Source organism: Pleurodeles waltl, chromosome 1_1, assembly GCF_031143425.1.
Source record: "Pleurodeles waltl isolate 20211129_DDA chromosome 1_1, aPleWal1.hap1.20221129, whole genome shotgun sequence".
Classification (NCBI taxonomy): Eukaryota; Metazoa; Chordata; class Amphibia; order Caudata; family Salamandridae; genus Pleurodeles; species Pleurodeles waltl.
In genome coordinates this window covers 522887096-522910433 of record NC_090436.1, presented here as the reverse complement: position 1 = coordinate 522910433, position 23338 = coordinate 522887096, and the positions used below count along the sequence as shown (strand labels likewise).

The window sequence follows — 23338 nt, the reverse complement described above, 5'->3', positions numbered from 1 at the left end:
GGCACTTTTTTCACCCCAACTTCATAAAAGAGGAATAAACCAAGCAAAGATATGCAAAGTAAGATCCCAAATAGTCAGGAGCAAACATCAGGGACAAAAATGGTAACAAGAGGGCGATGAATGCAATAAAAAACAAGGGAACAAATGTGATGTGATTCATCCATCATTCGTAAATGAATGTTTATATATATTTTAAACATGAACTATGAGGAACCAACGGCAGAGCTCCCGTAATAGACCAACCTCTTGGAAAGGGAAGTACATTGAACCTTTCAACGCCCTTTCCTGTAATTCATGATGTCGGCATAACAGACAAAGAAGAAGCCCAAGTTTGACAACCTTTCCCTAGCACAGAACTCAGCAGTCCAGTTACTGCCCTTACAATCTGACGCTCTGCACTGATTGTGATACACCGGAACAGTTCAGATCAGAATGTCACACAGTCACACACTAAGTGCAGCTTCTACAACATGCTGCCTGTGTGCTTCTTCATGATATGCACGAGCTCCGGTAAGCTCTTGCCATAGGCATAACAATCTGGTTGAAAGCTTTGAGATTGTTTATTGTTTTTTTAAAAATCTTGGCAACATAATTTCTGATCTAGTTGGTGCTGAGATGCCAAACTACAGTTGTAGGAGTATGGATGAAAATGTACACCTTTTGGAACCAGCTGTCCTAGTCTGCCTTTATTTTATATTTCCTCTGAAAGTGTCCACTGTTTTGGCTTGTCATGTAGACTCTGACTTCAGTGATCCCCAGAAGAGCCACAAAGTAATTGCAGGGAGAAGGGAGACTGCCAACGGATACCTTGCAACAGTTAGGAAGAAGCAGTTCATTCAACCACTTTGAAAGGTCCCACAACCTGCCCAGGAGGGTAGGATTTTCTTGACAAAGTGTGAAATTATTGGGATATTTAGTGTGAACCCTTTTGAAATTTCGGAAAATTGTAAAATCAATGTTTTCCCAATCTTATCCATGCAGGATAAGAGGCAGCTTTCCGACCTCTGGTCACCCTCTGAGAAATGCAGCCAAGATTGCTACATTCAAGAAATGTACAGTGTTGTATTGAACTCAGTATTTTTGCCCCACGAGTGCACAGGTTTTTTCCATCACTTTAATTTTATAAAGCATCCTTTTTATTTGGTCTCATGCAATAAAAAAATAATTAATACAAATATATCATATGCATGGCGATAGAAGGATTTTGGTTCAGCTCTCATCAGTTGGCCTGCCATTCACATTTTGCTTCCCCTCACCACACCATACAGCTTTAGGCAATGAATTAGCTACTTTAGCTGTGGGCTTTCTTGCACTGTGACAGCTTTTTGTCTAGCCACATATGCACATCCACACATAAAGAAGAGCACTTCAGTGCCAGAGCTGCTGGACTATTTTTTACTTTGCTTGTGCTTTTTTCTTTCCTTTCTTTGTCCTACGGTCGAAGCCTACCAGACCGTTTGCAAAGACATCTTGGGAGGTATTCTGAAAGCTTCTTTGGGAATGCATTCCACCCATTATTTACCTGTGGCTTTGAGGTTTGTGACTCATAGTTGCTTGCTTTCTATTTACTGACTTTATTTGTTCTGTGTGTCTTTGTTCCTCCCGTGGCGGATAACCTGTTTATTTATTGTTCCACAAATGCTCAGTTTCTGTGAACAGGCCTTTAAATTTTGTTCTTGTCACATTTGCTGTGCATTCAAAGACAGAGGTCATATTTCGGGCTCTGTATTTCAACGGAGCGTGGCGTTTACTTTTCTTTTTCTGACTTCAGCGTGAAAGCTTTTATGTGACAATCATGTTGGGTAGTGGGTGTGTGCTGGAGGAGAGCTGTACAATGCCATTTTTTCTAGTACACAACACAATGTAAATGCCTGTAAATAAATTGTACAAATACTTCAGAATATATCAGTGCTAGGAAAGAACAAATGAAGCAAATATTTTTGTAATTCTGAAATGTGATCAAAGCATATATTGTAATATAATCCAAACAAACCAGTGCTGTAGGTGATGCCCTTTACACACATTATCACTTGTGTCCTGTATAGTTTAATCAGTAACACTGTATGTCAGTGCATGTGTAATGGTAATTTCAATTGCAAATATGTTGTTTGCTACCACACCCTTTACTCCACAACACTCTATAACAGTTTATTCCCCTCTATTCTACGCTACCCCACAACACTGTACACCACTCCATGACACTCTACAGTGCTATATGCCACTCTGCTCTACACCACTCCACTCTACTGTTAGCCACTTCACTCTGCACCACTCTACTCTCTGCCACTCCACTCTACAACTCTCGACTCCACTCTATGCCACTCCACTGTACGCTGCTTTATGGCACTGTATGCCCCTTCACTCTACACAACACTGTCCCCCTGCTCTACAAGACTCCACGCCACTCACGCTGCTCCATTCCACTCCACTTTACTGTATAACACTCTATGCCACTCCACTAAGTGCCACTTCATTCTCGGCTACTCCATTCTATGACACCGCAATCTATGACACTGTATGACACTCTGCTCCTCAACAATCCACTCTACAACACTTTATGCCACTCTACAACACTATGCCACTTCACAATACTCCACTTTATGCCACTTCTATTTAGGCCACTCTGTGTCACTCCATCCTACGCTGCTCCACTCTACACCACTCTACTTCACAACACTCCACTCTATGACACTCTATGCCACTTTACTACACTCTATGCCAGTCCATGCTACACTACTGCATTCTGTGACTCTCTACTCCGCTCTGCGCTACAACACTTCACTATGTGCCAGTCAACTTGACGGCACTCCACTCTAGGCTACGCCACTGTACACCTTTCCACTCTATGTCACTCTACTCTACACCATTCCACGGCACTCCACTCTAATCCACTCTGTACCACTCCACTCCACAGCACTCCACTCTACGGCACTCCATTCTATGTCACTCCAATCTATGAAACTTCATTCTACTCCTCTTTACTCCACTCTGTGCCCTTCCTCTCTATGCCCCTGCACTCTACGCTTCTCCACTCTACTCCACTCTATGCCATTCTACTCCACTCTACAACCCCCATGACATTCTACGACACTCCAGTCTGCACCACTTTACTCTACAAAACTCTATTACACTCCACTCTGCTCCATTCTACTCCACTCTACACCACTCCACGACCCTCTATAACCCTCTACTGTGCTGCACTCCACTGTACGACACTTCACTCTACAACCCTCCACAGTATGATACTCTATGAGACTTTATTCTACGAGACTCCAGTCCACTCCACTTTACAACTCTACACTCTATGCCACACCAATTTATGCCACTCTACGCCACTCCACTCTACACCACCCTTTTACACTCTACTATACTCTACACCACTCCACTCTGATACTGTACTCCACTCTACAGCACTCTGCACCACTCTGTGCCACTCCACTATGTGCCACTGTACTCCACTGTACGCCCCTCCACTCTATGAAGCTCTATTCCACTCTGCAACATTCTACTCCACTCTCTGCTACTACACTCTACGACAGTACTCTATTCTGAGTCCCTCCACTCTACTCCTCTGTACGCCACTCCATGATATGCTACAACCATTCACTCTGTGACACTTTACTCTGACACTCTACTCTGACAATCCATTCTACGTCACACCACTCCATTTTATGTCCCTCCACTCTATGGCACTCCTCTCTACACCACTCCTCTCTACACCACGCCACGACACTCCATTCTATGATACTCCACGGCACTCCACTCTATAACACTCCAAGACACTCCACTGTGCGCCACTCCTTTCCATTTTTCGCCACTCTACTCCACTCCACCCTATCTATGCACTCCATGCCACCCTCTTCTACGCAGTTAAAAATGTAGCCATGCTTAACAGTGACCACGCTGGTGTACTGCAAGGCTAAAACACATGGACGAAGCCTATCGCTCTTGCATAGCAAGACCTATTGGCTCTGCCAATGCCCGTAATTTATTTTTAAGTTACCCTTGTGTGTCTAACCTGTATTTCATGTTAAAGTAGTTTAATGCCGGTAGTACCTTTGTACGAGTAAGAATACTATTTTTCTGTGCCATATGTTAAAATTAAGAAGGGTTTCTATATCTGTTCTGAGTAACCATGCCTGCTAGGAAGTAGTTCTACTGTTCTGTTAAAATTATATGAAATTGTTCATTTTTCAATTTAAAAGCATATGTCTGCCACATATAGAGGGGAGGTTTCTCTTTACTTTTTTATTTTTGTGTCATGCACAGCACTTGCCAAGGGGAAACCTGCTGTCTTTACCAATGTTTGTTAACTCTGTTTTGAATGGGCAGGCTTCCAATACACATGCTGTACTGTCTATATTTTAGGATGTAGCTGAACTGCTGACTACCGTCGTTAGACACTAGCCAGTAGAAGACAACCTGATATAAATTGTTTGTTTGAAAATGCCCAAATCGGTTGCTTTGGGAGACAGCATATTTATAACTCGCATTATAAGCATCATACTTAATAAAAAGGAACCTCATCCAAGGCAACAAGAAGGAATGTCTTTATTTTCAAAGGACCAGATGATAAATGGATTTTCAGCCAGTCAGATTCTTTTAGTCAATGAAATGGCATTTTCATGCATGCTGCACTCAAGTGATAATTAATATAGTCTAATTCAGGACATGATGGCTGCGCTGATGTACTGTCATCAGTGCCCCATGTAAAAATCAAGCCTTGACGGTAGTTTAATACCCTGGAACAGGTCATCATACAACGATACTCTATTGCATTTCATTTATTGCCTTCACCCAAGCAAAGTATTGAAAGATGAGGAAAAGAAGGAAATAATTGCAAATGAAGAGTGACTCTAGCTGTGAAGAGAACATATGTTAGGCTTGGCTGAGGCATCAGTGAATTCTATCATTCCATGATGAGGCGGCACTGGGGCTGAACGGACCTATTTTAAAATGTGATGTATTTTATCTCTACTGTATTTGGACTGTCATCTTTGGAGGGGGTTTCGGGTAATTGAGAGTCATCTCCAATCTACATACGTCAAGGTTGAAGGGGGAGCACGGTGAACATTTGTAGGAAAGGAAAGAAGCCTCTAATTGTGTATAAATGTGCAATAACCCTACATAACTTCATGTGACAAATATGGGCCGTGCAATTATGATTTTCTGAAGTTTTCTCATTGATTGTCCAGCTTTTGGCGGCAGGCAGCTCACTTACCTGACGAGCCACGAAGTTCAAAGTAGCATTTGTAAGAAGCACCTCAAATGATTCCAGGTAACTTTCAGCATTTAGTTTTATATCAAAAAGCTTTCCCTTGACTTTAAAAGAGCATTTGCAACAGGCATTGAGATAATTCTAGGTATCTTTACATTTGTGTTTTTATAACAAGAACCACGAGACAGGTTTGTCATATCATACATAATGTCACGAATTGTTAAAAGTGTAAAATAAAATACCTGCCACATGAGTGTGGCATACTTGCAGGTGTTGTTGAGTCATATGGGAAATGAACCTGTGTGTCCACAGCAAAAACACTTAATTCTGTTTGTGGAAAGATTATTTTCAAACGCAAAAAAAAAATCCGCGTTTGAAGACCCCACTTGCTGTCTCCATTTTGGATAAGTACATAAACAATTAAAAAGGAAGATCAATGGAAGACATTTTTTAATAGTTAAAGGATCACAAATATGAAATGCTATTCGTTTTAATAGCGGGTTACATCTCAATGTAAGCGATCATTGTCAAATCGATTTGGTTTAGCCTTTCCAATTTTGTGCAATGGTTATTATGTGCTTTGAATTTTTATATTACAGTCATTTGCCACTAAACAAAACAGAAGAGACAAGCATTGGCATAGTCAACAGATCTCACCTTTGGGACTGTGTAAGTATTTAGCCATACAGTAGATTATCCTGGGTGTTACACAAGGATGACTATGTGTCTCTTCATAAAAGCACACATATATCTTTAATGAGGGCACCAGGGAAAGGAATAGAATGTACTGCATTGGGCATGACCAGCAATGTGTGGCTACAGAAATGGTGTTTCTACATATACTGAATGTACACGGGTAGTTGAGAGCTATGCTCACCCGATACACTCACACGACTTACCCTATCAAGCATATATACAAGTTATGCAAGGATGCATAGAGGTACACAAGGTCTACAGGCTACATATGAGAGAAGCAAATTGAGAGTATATTTGAATAACTCTAATAAGCATAATGTGCAAATATAAGTTAATGTTGTATGGAATGCATGGGACAAAGAGCTGCATTAAGCAGGGATTCTAGTCTAGGTTAATGCCATTGACCCTGCTGGGGCCAACAGACTGAAACATGTCAACCAAAATGATGCAGAAGCAGTTTACCTCCGAGGCATCGACTTTTAATCAGCTCCTGGACACTCGCCATATTAAAGATAAACTTGAGATCTAGGTGATTTTTATTTCCTATGCCTTATTCTCCATTAAGAATGTAGGAAGCCAGTTCTTCATTATGAAAATTTAAAATCATTAAGGAGGCCCGAGAATGATGCATGAAAGCTGGGTAGGTGTGTGAAGGCTTTCCTTACAGTTTTTGGAATTTGTCTTTCGTGTTGGTCAGAGAAACTGGAGACTCCATGGTGCATCACGAATTGGAAATGTCCCTATAAACACAGCATATTCCTTCCACACTGGGATTGTTTTTTTGTTTCTAGTTTTTACACTGTGTCTGGTGCCATAGAGTGGCATTTCCTTGTCAGCTACCTCATCAATATTAAAGAAGCACATTTACATTCTAAATCTAGAAATAGATTTTAATGTGTTTGCATACGTGCAGGACCTGAGGGATAATGTTTCTTCTGATGCACCCTTGCCAAGGCCCTTCCAGTGTCACCACTACACTCACTACCACCAGTGCCTCACAAATCACCACCAACCCTGCCCTTGATATCATTCACTACCACCATCAACAATATTCCCATCACAACCACCAGCCATATCCACCACTGCCAAAGCCACTAGGTCTGCCTGTAATACCTTATCACGTGGAAAAATAATTTCTCCAAGTCTATATATCCATTCACACTAAACCCAGATCGTTGCCAATGTTCATTTTGTATTGCTTTTGCTATTTATAATTGCAGTTATAAAAGCTTGTGCTGCATTTTGATGTCTTGCATTAGAAAATGACACCCAGGGGATGATTTATTTCTCATGGTCACCTAATTCTGATTTCTTTTGAATAGAGGAGCGTGAGATTGTGACACAAAGTGGCTGTTCTATAGCATAAAGTGGTGCATTTGTAACATGTAAACATGCATATTTTTGTGGCTTTGCTTTGATGCTGTGAGTGATGGCTATTGAGCAACACTGTTCGTGCTTCTGATTCCGCTGGCAGGTCAGGTTTAACATATTTGGCTTAGTAATGATTTAGCTTACCTACATGATTAGATTGCAACTCTGAAGGTTAGTTTATTATTGGTCAAACCAGCACGTAAACTCGAGCTTATCGTTGACCAGATCGTGTCCCTTCTGCCCCAGGTGAATGCAGAGTGAGGAATTGATTTTTTTAAATTAAGTTTCTCTGTAGAATTAAAACATTCATTACAGATAATGATCGTGAACAAGAAACACGTGCACTTTGTCCTCTGGGATAAACTGTGGCAAAGTCTTGGCCTGTACACCATTTAATGTTTCATTTGCGGAGGCTGCAGTCACGTTTCTATGGAGGATGTCACAATTTTCATTTTGCTAGAATGGGTGTCATAAAGAACCAACTTGTTTTATGCAGTATTGTATAACAGGGTATGCCCTAACTCAATTTATGGCGGTCAATTTAGGAGTCTCGGAAAGATGGAATACTGAGCGTGCCTAGGCGGGATTCAAACTTGTGACCTTCAGATCCCTGCATTTGTCAGTAGTGAGAGGTCAGCCCATTTCTCCAGTAGGGGCAATCGTCTCCTCTTCTATTTCTAGTATTATGTATGCTGCAGAGATTTTCGAAAATCTGCAGTGCTTTGTGAAAATCTAGTGTTGAGCAAATGGGATAAAATTATGCTGCACCTTATTTACATAGCGGTATGGCCTAAGATGCCGAGGAGTGTCTCCCTTTCAGGTACAGATCTCTTTGGACAAGAGTAATTCCAAGGGTGGGTGGTATAATACTAATAATTGCTCTGAAATAACACGTTAAGTGCGGAAATGTCATGTGAATTTCCTCTTACCCATTATTTTTACCTTTTTTTATTCGATGTCAGGATTCCACGCAGAGCCAGGTTGTGCACTTTCACAGTTTTGGTGGAAATGGTTTTGCGGGGAATCCAAGGTGTGTATGCACTGAGAGAGATAAACTAGGCAGATGGTGTTGACCAGCTGGAGGTGGAAGAATATAAAATATTATTTTTGAAAGAATTATCAGTCAAATGCAGCGAGCAAAAAACAAAGGTCAGATCAAGTTAAGACAAAAGCAGAGGTGAATCATTTGGACATTCTAATGCATTAAAACGTGATTATTCATTCATTGGACGAACTAATTATTCAAGAGGCTGAATCCAGTTTATTGATGTTTACAACAGTGGCAGTCAAAACTGACTGCTGTTGGCAGGTCGTTTGTCTTGTGACACAGAAAAGTAAAAAACTATGGAAAGGGGTGCGGTTGAGTGATTTTCAGTGACTGAGACTAATTCAAGCATTTAACCCATCACTTTTTTTCTGCTGGGTAAGTGTGCCTAAGCAGAAGGCATATGGCCCCATATTTACTCGAATAGGCCTTCACTCTGACAGGTATTTTTGTTTTTGGGGGGTGTATATGCATTCTAGTGAACAGTCAGTTAGCGATGGCTGTGAAGATCTCGAGTGCTTGTTGCAGTGCCCTCCCTCTTTTTGCTCTACCTTCTGGGAAAGAAGAGCAATTGAGCCTTAAGATACTCTTGTTTTGACGGCCATTTCAAAGTTTGAAGAACAGCAGTTATTACAAGATTCGATTGATTTGAAAATACCAGATACTGATCGACTAGCTCATTATTTTTGAAGGTGCATTCTGACTTACCTAGCACTGGAAATGGTGATGATAAATTAAGAATTAAATAAGAAACACACCCACTTCTCCCATGAGTGTTAGGCTGCGGTTTAACCTTAATTCGTATTATAAAATATGTTTTTTCACACTCTTACTATTTTGCTCATTTCCTTCTAGTGAATATTTTTGTAAACATGCATATTTTTGTGGCTTTGCTTTGACCCCTTCTACTGAGCAAGTGTTAATCTTGTGTTTACGTTTGATCTGGATAAAGCTAATGGTCTGCTATTGATTGCTGCTTTATATTCATTAATATGCAGCCTGTTGTTTTACCTCATTCACTTCTTTAAGCTGTTTGATGTTAAGCTCCATACGTCCACATTGTGAAAGCGCAATAGATTTGTATTTAAGGGTCTACTCTCAAGGGCAACATATAGAACTGATTTTTGATTAAAAAAACAACAAAAAAGAAATGGTGATTGTAGTGATACTGAAAATACATTCTTAAAGAACACCCAACAAGTGCAGAGGGAGATGTAGTAGAAAGGAAGGTGTTGCTGACAAGGCAAAGTCATCGGTCGATCTTAACTATAGGATGAATTTTTGAAAGGTTAGTCTTTGGAAGGCATTTAGATTTAAAGCAAAAATGTCACCAGGTATAGTGTTCCACAGGCAGCTTGATTGAAAGATAGACTAATTAGGAGAAGAATGGTCATCTTGAACATGAATGTAGCAACAACTAGAGTGGCGCAGAGCAGAATAGTTTAGCGGGGCATGCTGTATAGTGGCATAGTCTGGCATTGAGTGGCTTGGAGCAGAGTGGAGTGGTGTAGAGCGGTGTGGAGCGGCATAGAATAGAGTGAGGCAGAGTGGTGTAGAGTACAGTTGCATAAAGTGGGATGTAGTCGAGAAGAGTGATGTTCAGTGGAGCTATGTAGAGTAGAGTGGCATTATGTGGAATGGAGTAGTGTACAGTAGAGTAGCAGAGTTCAGTGGCATAGAGTAAAGTGGGGTGTTGTAGAGTAAAGTGGGATGACGGCGTAGAATGGCATAGAGTAGAGTGGACTAGAGGGGAGTGGAGTTGCATATAGTGACTTAGAGTGGAATTGAGTGGTGTAGAGTGGAATAGAATGGCGTGGAGTAACAAGGCATAGGGTGGAGTGGTTTATAGTGGAGTGGGGTAGAGGAGACTGGAGTGGCGTAGAGTGGCATTGTGTGAAGTGAAGTGGCTCAGAGTAGAGTGCCATAGAGTGACATTATGAAGAGTGGTGTTGAGTGGAGTGTTTTAGGGTGGCTTAGAGTAGAGTAGAGTGGCAAGGAGCGTCATAGAGTAGAGTGACATAGAGTAGAATGGCATGTAGTGAAGTGACGTAGAATATAGTGGAGTGGGGTAAAGTAGAGTGGTATAGAGTGCCGTAGAGCGATTGTACGGAGTTGAGCGTCATGTAATATAGTGGCATTGGGTGGAGTGGGGTAGAGTGGTGTGGAATGGCATAGAGTGGAGTAACACGGAGTAGAGTATCTTAGAGCCCACTGGAGAGTATAGAGTGGCCTGGAATAGAGTAGAGTGGAATAGAATAGTACAGATGTGGGTGTACGTAACTAAAGCATCAAAAGAGATTGCAGATAGGGTGAAAGCAGTATAAATAAGAAGCTGCATGCCAGTGTTAGACGTATAGAGCACACTGCACATCCAGGAATAATACAGAAATGCTTATAGATTTTTTTTAATGTGTTGCAAAAAGACAAGGCAGACCAAAGAAGAGGAAGAAAACTTGAACTTAATCCATGGTCCATGGAGGTCCTAATACAAGAAAGGAAAGAGAGTCTGTGGGAGCTAAGAAGTTTAAGGATTGCAAATAATTGTAACAAAACAACTGTGGTATGCTGTGGTCGAGTTGTAAGCCTACTGAATTGTAAACTACATGTCTTGCAGCACAGCACATTCACTGTGTAGGCCAGGCCTAAAAACACAACACGAATAAACACATACATATTAGAAGTAAAAGAGTTTTGAAAAAGCAGTACTGGGGAGAATAGTGAGTATCCATTAACAACTAATAAGGGAAAACTTATCACACACCTCCTGGTAACTAGACTGGCTGTAGCTCAATTCTGGAAAGAAGCCATAGCACTACTACTTCATATTTTGTGGGGTAAGTTGTGGTCTATATATCTCCTCAAGTGGCTAACGCCATCCACAAGCAGGATGGTGAGATTTCCAGCCACATGACTCTCCTTTAAGACATTCATGAAACGTGAAAAGTGCAATAACTATGACCCAGGAAAAGGCCCCAAACGTGTACGCAAAGCAGGCCTTCACAAGTTGTCCCTGGACTCAGATCACCTGTCTTCAGGTGTATTAACTGAGTAAACAAGCAAGTGATGAAGAAGTGAGATTTCATATGACAAACTGTAAAAATCATGTTATCAAAGATGTGATGACTGTATATCCTGTCCCCTCTTTCCTTTCCTTCCTGTTTTGCAATACAAAATTAAAATAATGTCATTAAAAAATAAAATGCAATACTTTTGTGTCTGAATAGCAACTTTTCAGTTTTTGACAAAGCACACGTTGTGGTATCAAATATAAATGTGTGTGTGTGTATATATATACATATATATATATACATATATATATATATATACATATATATATATATATATATATATATTCACTGCAAAACCAAAGGCTAAAGTAATGTTATAATTAGGTGAAAATGTCAGTGACAGCATGAACGATTTGAACAAAAAAAAAAACCACAGAAATTCACTAGTTGTGCCATGGTACGTCCCCAGTTTCAGTATGGGGTGGAAGTTCTAACACTCTCAGGGAAATTAAATTGGGAGACAGAAGAAAACATTTGCATAAAGCGTATGCTACCTTTACCTCCCTGAAGTATGTTACAAGCTATAAGAGCAGAATGTCAAATGACGGCATGGACTTACCAGGGACTGCAAGCAGCGCTGAAGTTTTGGTTAAGCAAAAGAGACGAGGGGATTTGTAAGATCGCGAGATTGTGTAAAAAAAGAAATAACAACAAGCACATTGTATAGGACGGTTAGAGAAGATCTGCATTCTCTTAGGCTTACCCGGTAACCAGTGGCGTGGTGCACAAATTCCGAAACAAAATTTACAAACAATAGTGAAGGAAAGGGCAAGAGAAATAGATCTGAAGTATCTAGAGTGTAAAATCTCAACACAGGCTATTGTAGGGGGATGGTGGAACCCAGAAAATTTCCCCTATATAGAGGCTTTACCTAACCCAAGACTAAGGGACTCAGTGTTACAGTTCCGAATTGGGCTGAACCTAGGCTATAGGGACCCTAAAGCAAAAACATTTCTCAAGGATACCCAGGGCTTATGTACATGTGGCTTACAACAGAAATTTAGCACGCAACACTTACTTTTGGACTGCTATTGGTTTTTAGAGGTGCGTAAGAAGTTTTTAAAACCAGTTTTAAGGAATATAATATTATTAATCGGGATCATGCGCTTAGGCTACTAATAGACATGAGATTTTTTTATGTAACTTGTGCGCTAGGCCAATTTCTAATAGGATTAAGAGGGGATTTAACTGAACATATAGGGCCGGGTATAATGTAGGGAATAAAAGCGAATGAAGAGTTTGAAATGGCTCAAATAGATTATTTTAAAAATGATATCAGTTGATGGTAATATGGAAAATTTGCCATGTATTAAAGAGGCGTGATGTAAAATGTAAAGAATTTTAAATTGGTAATTGCACTTTATGTCATTGTAAGGATCTGAGTCCCATCAGAATTGTATGTGGGATAATTTGGTTGGCACGCCGCCTTTTAAAGAATTGGTAGGAAATGAAATTGGTTGAAGGTTGAAATAATTTAATGAATCATGTAAGTAGAGTTGGTCAATAAGAATAAGAATGAATTATGAATTTCGTATGTGAATGTATTAAGCAATAGGGAATTTTCTTTTTAAATGAAATTTGTATAATCAACTATTTATGTATAGGAATTTATAATGAACTTTGTACATTTTATTGTTTTTTATACTTTTAAGGTTTAAGCCAAATAAAATAATTTTTATGAATGACTAGTTATAGTTAGCAGAGCTAACTTTCACTTTCACCCCCACCATGAACTGCTTATGGCCTCACATATTACAGCTCTCATGACAAGTTCTCTGGCATCATTTATGACATCACTGATGACATCTCAAATGACAATTGCTGTGTGGTGATTGGCCAGTTTTAAGCCCTGCAGGCCCCATACTGTAAGTGCCAGGAACTACTGTGGCAATCAGTGGTGTAACGAAACAGGAGGGTGCCCCCCCTGCAAGCTCAGAGCACAGCTATTGTTTCTCTGACCATTAGTCCATGAGCAAACAGTGCTCTCCTAGGAAACTAGTGTATAACTAACAGACAGGTCTCTAGACAATATACAAAGAATCCATCAAACAATTACAAAATTAGAAGATCAAGGAACAGGCATATTATGTTACCCGTATTTAAGCAGGTGAGCAAAGGACCAAAACAGAGCTGATGGTGTTAGACAAAAAGCAAAAAGAAACCGTGTGAACAAAAAACAAATAAACTGACTCATGATAATCAACATGAAGCTGTTTTCTTCAAATACTGCAACAATGACATGGAAAGGACATTGCATGCATGTTCATGTGTCACTAAATCTACAGCGTTCCAACTCTCTTAAAATACCAGGGTCATTGTCAGGACAGCAATAATAAGGTGTAGCCAAGGTGGATGAAAGGTAGTATGAGAAAAGTAATATGGTCCAGAGTAATCACCAAGTGTCCATGTGATAAAATAGCTTGAAGACAAAAGTTACTCCGCTATTTTGTGACACTGAAGTGTGCCTATGAGAAGTAATGGTCCATGGTGGGTTCTAGTAGGGAACCAAGCATCACACATACAAGTCCAAGCTCCCTAACAGAGACCTGGTACATCTGACATATGCAAGAATCTCAAACTGCTCATGTGTGATGAGCATCAAACATGCATAGTTTTAACTTTGTTTATCCTTTGCTGTCAGGGTCAGGAACTATGCAACACTCTCTCTTGCCACAAAACTTTACACTTAAAAGAGGATAGGTAAAATTGCAACAAAGGTTGTTCCAGTGCCATCAGGGACGGGTCACCACTGCAGGGATGTGGAATTCCTATTGCCGGACACCCAGGACATGTTGTTTGGGGTCAAGGGCAACAAGTTTTCATGTTTATTTTGTCCTTGGGACAAGTAGGCCCAACTCCCTGCAGCACAAACCATTTGGCTGCCAATTTACAGTGAAGGAAACTGCCTTTAGTTGAGGTAGTATGTGTCCAAAGTTAATGCTTTTCGAGTTAGTATTTATGGTTCATTAATGAAAAGCCTTCATTATTAGAGTGAGCGCTGTAAATAAACTTTTTAGGGTCACACTGCACTATTGACAGTGGTTCCAGTAAAAAGAAAAAGAAAAAGAAAAAAGCGTACACACGTTTGAAAGGTTTAACAATATGAGGCTAGGTTTAATGCTCCCAGAATGCTCTCTGATTAGATGCAAATATTTGCAGACGATTGTAAGAAAGAGGATTATTCTTTGCTTTCAAAATCAAATGTTCAGAAAAACATGCAAGTAGGAACAAAAACGTTTTGCTACTATGAAATTTTAGGTGCTATTTCTTTGAAGCGTCATTTAGTAAAATGTCTTGGTGCATGCTCGTTTTTCCCAGAAATATTCTTAATGGAAAATCAGTGTCACCATTTTCAACAAGATTATGGGAAGCATGAAAATAAACAAGCACTGGCAAAACCAACTGATCCAACCTTTTTTGTGAGTGTTTTGGATTCGTCAATGCGTGTCTTGTTTTGACATGGCTTTTGTAACACTTTATTGTTTTGGGAGCTGCCAGGCACTCACCATTGTAACAAACATTGGCAAAAAAGAAAAAAATCTGATTTTGGTCTCAAAAAGCACACATTGGCACCAGTGGCGAAACAAAGGTCCTGCAGCCCCCCTCCAGGGATCCCCATCAGCACAGCACCTGCCCTGAGTGAGTCTGGAGAGGGGGCCTCCATGTTCTTTGCAGGGGGGCACCCTCATGTTTCATTACACCACTGATTGCCACAGTAGTTCCTGGCACTGAACAAAACTACTTTGTGTGCCAATATGCTCCTTGTGGAAGAGCAGAATCCGATCACTCACAGTAAAGCCAGCCAATAGATAGAGAGAGAAAAAGAAGTTTAATAAAAACAAAATGTAGTTGTTGGCGCCAGACCTAATTAGGGACCAAATTCTTAAAATCACAAAAGAGCACCCATGGTAAATGTCTTTGAATTAGTGGCTTTCTTGAATTCAGAAAAACTTGCAAAAGTAGACCAGGAAATCGTACTCCTAGAAAATATTTGTGAACTGTATTTTAGCACAAGCAAATATGCATATGTAGATTTGCTCATGTGAAAATCTATTGAACATTTACAAGTTCACTTTCCCTCCAACCACTTTTATCCCCGACCCTGGAAGAACTTCTACTTCTGACATTGTCAGGAGTAAATTTCCAACCTTTCTCATTATGGGAAAAGATTAGAGAAGAGCTGGTGAAAATCCTTAAAACATGCAAGTTAGTAGGTTTACAGACTCAAAGACATTCCAGACATGGAAATATTTTTTACTTGCGGAAAGGTGGCAAAATAAAGAAATTGCTACAGTAGGGACTGAAATTGCAAATATTCAATCCCTACTATAGTAGTAGTCTTGGCATAATGAGAGAGGCTATAATCAGAGTTCTTACATAATGAGATTGCTTCCATAATTTCATGCCGCACTACATGGCACCAAAGGGACAAGTAGATATCTTTACAGGTAAAGTAGATTTAGGAAGCAACCTGTCCCATGGACAAATAGATATTTTATTAAATTCTACAGCCCTGCCACTAGTGGTCCTCCATTAAACCAGGGAAGCTTTCAAAACCCAACAGCCACTGTGTAAAATGGACGCAATACCCTGTTTACCACAGTCCATCCAACTTGATAACACTCAAAATATCCTCACCAATGGAAATAATCACTTTATTCAGGTACAATCCATCTGCTGGTAATGTGTTCCTAGTGGGAGTTTCAAGTGCACATTACATATGTTTGTTCCTGTTGATAATGTTAAGTCCTTTGTAAAAATACTGTTATTGGACAGTGCTCACACAACCAGATAGTTTTGCAGCACTGGGTGTATTTATTTACTAGCCCTTTTTTGAAACATGGGCAAGACACAGAAGTAACAGAGTGCTTATAAAAGAACAGTTACATTAAAGCAAACTATGTGGAACATATTAGCCTACTCTACACAAACATTACATGATTGTTTGACCTATCAGCGTTTGGGTGGTCTTCCTCTAAACATTTAATCTTACGCATTCATTTTGGTTGGTCTAATTTTTGTTGGCCTTAGGACACTGTGCACTATACTGCTACTAACCAGTACTAAAGTGAGTATGCTCTCTCCTTTAGCCATGGTGAATTGGTGCATTTAATTTACTTGTAAGTCCCTAATAAAGTTGTACTACATGAACCCAGGGCCTGTAAGATAAATGGTACAAGTGGGCCTGCAGCACTGATTGTGCCACCCACTTAATTGGCACATTTAAACATGTCTCAGGCCTAGCATTGCAGCCTATGTGTGCAGTTGTAAACTTCCATTTCGACTGAGCAAAATGCATCTTTTGCCAGGCCTAACCCTTCTTGTTTAATGCATATAAGTCACTCCTAAGGTAAGTGTTTTAATATAATTTATCATATAATAGTATGTTCCATCCCTATTCCCTATCTTCCCTAGCCCCTCCCTATTCTTACCTGAGATGTTCTGTTCCACACTCCATATTAGAATGTTCATGAGAAGCTTGCTTCAGAATATTTATGAAGGGACGTTGACAGGGCAGAAGAACAAGCAATGATAAGTGACTCTGTCACATGAATAAAATATTATTTTCTTACTTCATTGCTCAGTGGAATCTCATCTGTAGACCCTAAGTAGCCCATAGGTCAGGGTGCAGTGTATTTGAAAAGTTGGACATTTACTTTGCACCTTTACATGTACTTGTAGTGAAAAGCTCTTACATTTCTTTTTCATTACTGCAAGGCCTGCCTCTCCCATAAGATTACATTGGGTTCACTTGTTACATTTTATGTCATAACATTAAATTGGGAGCAGGTAGGAATGTTGAGTTTAATGTCTATAGAGTTGTAATTTAAAATCTTCTTTAATGATAGTCAAAATGTATGTCACAATTCTGAAAATGCCACTTTTAGACACTACTCTAGCTCAGCTTGAAAAATTGCAAAACAAATTAGTGAAAAACGAGTTTTACGCAAACTTTTTAACGGACTGTCTCAATGCAAATATCATGCCGGTGGGTTTACAAGTACCCAATATCCTGATCATCTTTGTAAATGATGAGGAATTTGTTTAAACTGGCTTCAACTATGTATCTAACAATGTTCAAGCAGTTGGGTGGTATTAAGCATTGGATCTGCTCTAAGTCACATAGACAGAATCAAAAAAGAAACTGCAGAGTTAGAAAAAAGGTTCTTGGAAGATCAGACTATGACTAATGCTAAAGAGACTCTAAAAAGCTTAGAAGCAACAATCTCTGAGTTTGAAAAAAATGAATATCCTAAAGAAAACTGATAAATTACAAAAAGACATTAGGAGCTACAATAAGGAATGCACATATCCCTACTTGAATAAAGACTTTTACCAGCACAATACTAGGAACACTTGTGGAATTCAGAAACAAATCTTTACCTTCTCTCACACTACTAGTAACTTGGATAGTTATAATTCTTCTTCAGCTACAGCTGGCACATGTTTTGTTTTGGAACTATCAACCTCTAAACAAACTTTTTTTACAGAGAGGCCAAAGATTCCAATGGGGCAGAGTAAGGAATTCCAGACTGGGATGGTTCAGGAACCAATTTACCCCAGGATTCAGACAAACCAGAACCTAGTTTTACGAGTGGTGAATACTATAGTGCATAATCCTGATCCCAGGGAGGTTCCTATTTTAATCTGTCCTCCCATGAATTGAGTTTTGAAGAACTTGAAGTCCTCAGTGCAGGGCTGTCTTTTGTACCAACACATAGAATGTGTACTCAAATTGAGCTATACAGATTCTGAGACTTAAATTCTGGTTTGCTAATGCACCTAAATTGAGCCTGGATAGTATCACAGGCCTACATTGACCCTCCACATTATTCCACCAATGAACCTGATGCTGAAGGAAATTTTAACTTTTGAGAATGCAGTACTATTTGAAGAGGAACAACTTTTTAAACAATTTAAATATGTGCATTTTAACTTCACCAAAGCCCAAAATTAAGTGTTGCCCTCTTTGACCAGTAACAGGAATATTGTAATAAAACCTGCTAAAGGGAGGTAGCATCGTCATTCAGAATAAAACAGACTGTGATCAAGAGGGACTAAGACAGTTGCAAAATGCTTGAATTGAAGAAAGACTTGAACGCAGCCATCTGAAACATTTTGGATGTTTCAATGGGGGCCAAAATGGTGGGTGGTTGAGTAAAACAGAATATGGCTAACTTAACAAAGATGATTACACCATAACAGCCTTTTAGGTTTTAGCTCAAATTTATAAAGATACTACAAAACCTCCTGGGGGAGCCATTGTAGCAGGATGTCAGTAAGTTCTACAACCATTGGCTGAATATGTGGGCTCTTTTTATTAAACCTTTTTTAATAAAACTTTATTAAACTTTTGTGTACCTTCAACTAAGTCAGACACAAGAAACAGTTTGTCAGTAATCACTCAGATAGAAGGGGCACAATTCAACTCTTTTCATGACATCCTTTCTACGATGGATATAGAGAGTTTATACACTAACATTAGTAATTGAGACAATTCTAGACTCCCGACCCAGACCTCCTAGTGTTCCCACTGATTTCATCACAGGATGCACCTAGATTGAATTGGAACATAATTATTTCCTGTTCAGTGATGTTTTTTGCTCAAATCAAAGGAGTAGCTATGGGAGCTATTTTTGCACCAGACATATGTGGCTGCATTTGAGGAGTGAACCATTTTCAATGAGACCAGTCCCGATGGTAAAAATACAACCAAATTGTTCTGCTACATTGACAATATTAGGCATGGTTCCACAACAGAACTGTTACAGTTGCATAAATGGATTAATAATCAAGATGTACATTTGTGATGTACCCTTGAATATGATACCCACTCCATTACTTTTTCGGACCTCAAAATCACAGCAGATGAGGACGAACTTTATGTAAGCCTGCATACCAAACTGACTGCTAGGAATACTTTATTAAAATATAAAAGCCATCATCCCAGGAATTTAAGGGATATTCTCCCTATCAGACAGTTCTTTTAGGATTAGACAAAATTGCACTAAGACGGAAGACTGCCTTTTTGAGGCTAAGATTTTAATGTCCAAATTGGTTTTGGGAGCTTATCCATACAGACTTGTCAAGAGATCCTTGAAACATGCCTGGTATTATGATTGACAGGCACTATTTCAGGTTAAAGAAAAACCAAGTAATTCCTGCATGATGTGTGTAACGACTTTTAGCACAGAGTCAAATAAGATTTAAAAAAAAAATCTTGAAGAATTGGCAGTTATTAGCTTCTTTGAAGATACCATTTGATAGACCACATTTTGCCTTCAAAAGGGGTAGAAAGTTGAGAACCAGTTTAGTTCGGGCATATATGGAACCAGAACCCAAAACACTGAGTAACATCTGGGGTCTAGCACCTAGGGTTGTTCATTATCCTTGTGGCAATCGCATTGTGTGTGTCTCTATAAAAAATGTAAAATCTTGCATTCTGAATTAAAAAACTTAGAATCTGAAACATTTTTCAAATTGTGGTAAAACAATGTCATCTATTGTATCAGATGGCCATGTTTATTTCATTATATTGGCAAAACCGCTCAAGAAGTGAGAAAGAGGATTATACACCATCAATCATACATACGCTGTAGTGTTGTCAGTGCACCACTGGTGGAACATTTTAAACAAATGGGCCATGCCCGACTGATATGCATTGGTTTGTACTGGACATTGTCATATCCACAAGGAGAAGGTGTAATATGGACCAGCAGTTAAACATTAGAGAAAATAGATGGATTTGGCTTGCCTACACCATAATGAAGCGTCTGAATCAGCAGGTTGAATGGCAGGTGCTTGCTACCTCTTAAGTTGTCTGACATGGCTGAATATATATTTACTGGCATGTTCTGATGTTGTTGATTGTACAGTTTCTTATTGTACAATTACTCAATGGACTTCTGGGTTTAATGTAGATTTGGTGTCTCAGCAGATATACAACTATTCTGATTTTCTGTTTCTTTTGTTTTTTTCGTTTTATTTTTCATGTCCTGCGTTTTCTCTGTAGGGTCCTTCACACACGAAAAGTGGATATGCTTTTCATTATCTATAAATCTGTGCTTTTTCGACCCCTGTTGATTCTCAATACTGATGGAATGGCTTTTTACATCCTTGGACGACACCCGCTCTATAGGTTACACTTTTAGTAATGGGGAGATTTTATTGTTTATTGTGATTGCTCCCCCCTAGTAAACGTATGGGTTGGTTTACTAGTCACTATAGAGTATTCAATGTCAACCTTTCCTTCATTTGTTTACGTTATAGGAGTAGACTTTAGATATTTTAAGATGGCTGCCACAGGAGGAGCGTCTGTCACGTGACCTAAGAGACCGAGTTCCTAAGGCCGATGCTATGTATACTTTTTGAACATGTGCTCTTTTTATTATGCCCTGACTGTATATATGACGTATATATTTTTGGATGGCACTCATTCAACAGGTTCTAATATTATTAAAGGGGATTTCACATTGTTTTACTCGTTATGATCAATATAGTTTATTGACTTTTTCTCCCAGTGAACCTATAGGTTGTTTTGGTGACTATAGATTTGGTAGGTTCAGTTATTCATTGTGTTGTGGATGATGGTGTATACATTTTAAGATGGCCACCACAGTAGGAGCGTTTGTCACATGACCAAGCGGAACACATCTTTAAATTCAATGCGCCTGTGGACAAGCTGAGCATTTTGTGCCGATTCGTCTTTACAGACCTGGAAGCTACGGGGGTATTCGTTTGCTGCCTTCGGTGTAGAGCTAAGTGCTGGTTTGTTTGTAGGACCTATGCCTATGGTAATTCACAAGTTTATACTAATTTGTGTCTATGCTGACTGGAAATAGTTTCTGGTTGTTTTTAAGGGTTTAAGGGCCATATGTACGAACACATTTTCCCATAGACACAGAATGGGCAAAACTGCTTGCTACATCTGGCCCTTAGTCCCTTGTATCTTGCTAGCAATTAGCAGCAGTTGGGAGTGTTGTTTTAATTGGTGTTTCAGCTGGTAGTTTGTAAGTATAGTCAGACTAAGAAGACGAGGGGCCAGCCGGCTGTTCTACTGTAGCTATCATAGACTTGTTTGTCTGTTTTTAACTTTGTATTGTGATTTGATTTTTAGACAACATCTAGGTGATTTCATATGCTCAGTCCATTTGGTAAGGTTTTTTCAGTATATTCTTTGGTTTTGGGCCTCTCTGTGTGATTCTGGCTCCTTAAACACACTTTTTTCAGTTGTTTTCCTTTTTGACATCCCACTTCATGATTTATCTTCAGCACTCTTCTTTGGGTGAGCTTGGGTTTCACAGGCGGTGATATGGTGTTCTGTGCTTTAGAATAATTACTGTTTGAGTTCTACATTTATTTTGTGCAGGTGTGACCTTGTGTTATTTTCTCTCAACACTGAGATTGTCTGATGGTCCGTTTGGCCACTATAGACCCAATAGTCGACAAGTCCTCCTCATTGACATGCCAAAGTGGAAACCAAGACACAGTATTGTTGGACTGGAAATCAATATATTGTTGTTGTTGTTGTCAAGATGTGGTTGACAACGCCCCCCCCCCAATCCCCACCGGGCCCCTGATCCTGAGACCTTACTTTGAAAATTGATTTTATGAGATCTTGGTGGGGACTGTACAGTGTTGATGGATAACTTGTGGAACATGTGTTTGTACATGTGATTCTAATAACTAAATTATTTGTCAAAGCAGTTCGTTTGAACAGTATGTGTGTGTACTCTCCATTGATTTGATGTTGGATCTATTTGACCAGTGTTATTTAATATAAATTGTACTTTATTAATTTCTCTAGCAACACTTATTATTTGAGATTTGTCGGTACCCAGTTCCTGGGGGAATATTGGGTTGCCCTGTTTATATTTAACTTTTAGAAAGTTGGTATTTTCTTATCCCAAGCATTAAGGGCCAGATGTGCGAACAACAATTTAGCAATTTCCTATTTGTAAAGTTTTGCAATTTCCAATTAAGGAATCACTAAATGGCATGTACACTAGCTGGCCGGGTGGAATTAGCGACTCAGAAACTAATCACTTTGCAAAATAGGAAATCGCACTTTGTATTACCTGCTTGATTGCAAGTAGCAATTACGGTTGCAAGTAGCGACTGTATCGATAATTTGTGATTCTGCTTCCAGGTTCAGGGAGATGACCCCTGAAAAAGAAAGGTCATGATCACAGCAGCCAGGAAGAGAGGAAAAGAGAGGTTTTGAGGGCTGGCGAGTAAAGTCAGTGAACTGAGGAGCCCAAACACTAGTCCCCCAACACCAAGTATGACCAGCCAGGTACAGGAGAAGAAGGTGGGGGGAAGAAAAGAAAACGTAACTTTACTGGTCAGGAAATGGAAATTCTCACCTAGGAGTGGTACAACAACCATGACCTCCTGTTTGGTCGGGCAACCATGAATCTGCCAGAGACAGAGAAGCACAAGATATGTAAGAGGACGCAATAGAACATGATTCTGTGGGTGTGGCAGAGTGCTCTGTTGAAGAAATTCGCAAGAGGTGCTACAACCTCCGTCTCCGAACAAAGGAAAACATTGCAACATGCCTGAGGGAGTCCCATGCCACAGGATGTGGACCCTCTACTGCACTCCCACCCATGACACAGAGGCAATGCTGAAGAGCACCTGGAGCCAGAGGCTGTTGTGGGATTTGGCAACCTGGAAACATCTGCACCTGTACCATCGAAAAGTACCATTAAAAGGTACCATCAAAAGTAAGGGCCCATCCACACCCATTGTAGCCCGGAGAAGGCTGGGCCCTCTGTCTCTAAAATTCTCTTTAAAACCACCTGTGGGTCATTGTGGACTTCACCAGTATAAACAAGGTACTTAGGGGTGTATTTGTGTCTGGGTAAGCAGCTGATAGAGTGCCCAGCAGATGAGATCAATTGTGTAATTGTTCGAAGACCCATTAGGTGATCTTAA

At 39.8% G+C, this 23338-nt stretch overlaps 1 protein-coding gene across 2 annotated transcripts in view; it reads left to right on the top strand.

The window, feature by feature from the left end:
- Nucleotides 1-23338, top strand: part of KIAA0825 (KIAA0825 ortholog) — a 2111807-nt gene that overhangs the window by 1741583 nt on the left and 346886 nt on the right. The window contains exon 21 of one of the 2 annotated variants that reach the window (XM_069225426.1): nucleotides 5196-5280. The exons of the other annotated variant lie outside the window; for it this stretch is intronic. Coding sequence (XP_069081527.1) covers nucleotides 5196-5247 — 52 coding nt within the window. The 3' untranslated portion in view covers nucleotides 5248-5280. Of the gene's footprint in view, nucleotides 1-5195; nucleotides 5281-23338 lie in introns of those variants that run through there. 2 annotated transcript variants of the gene reach the window in all.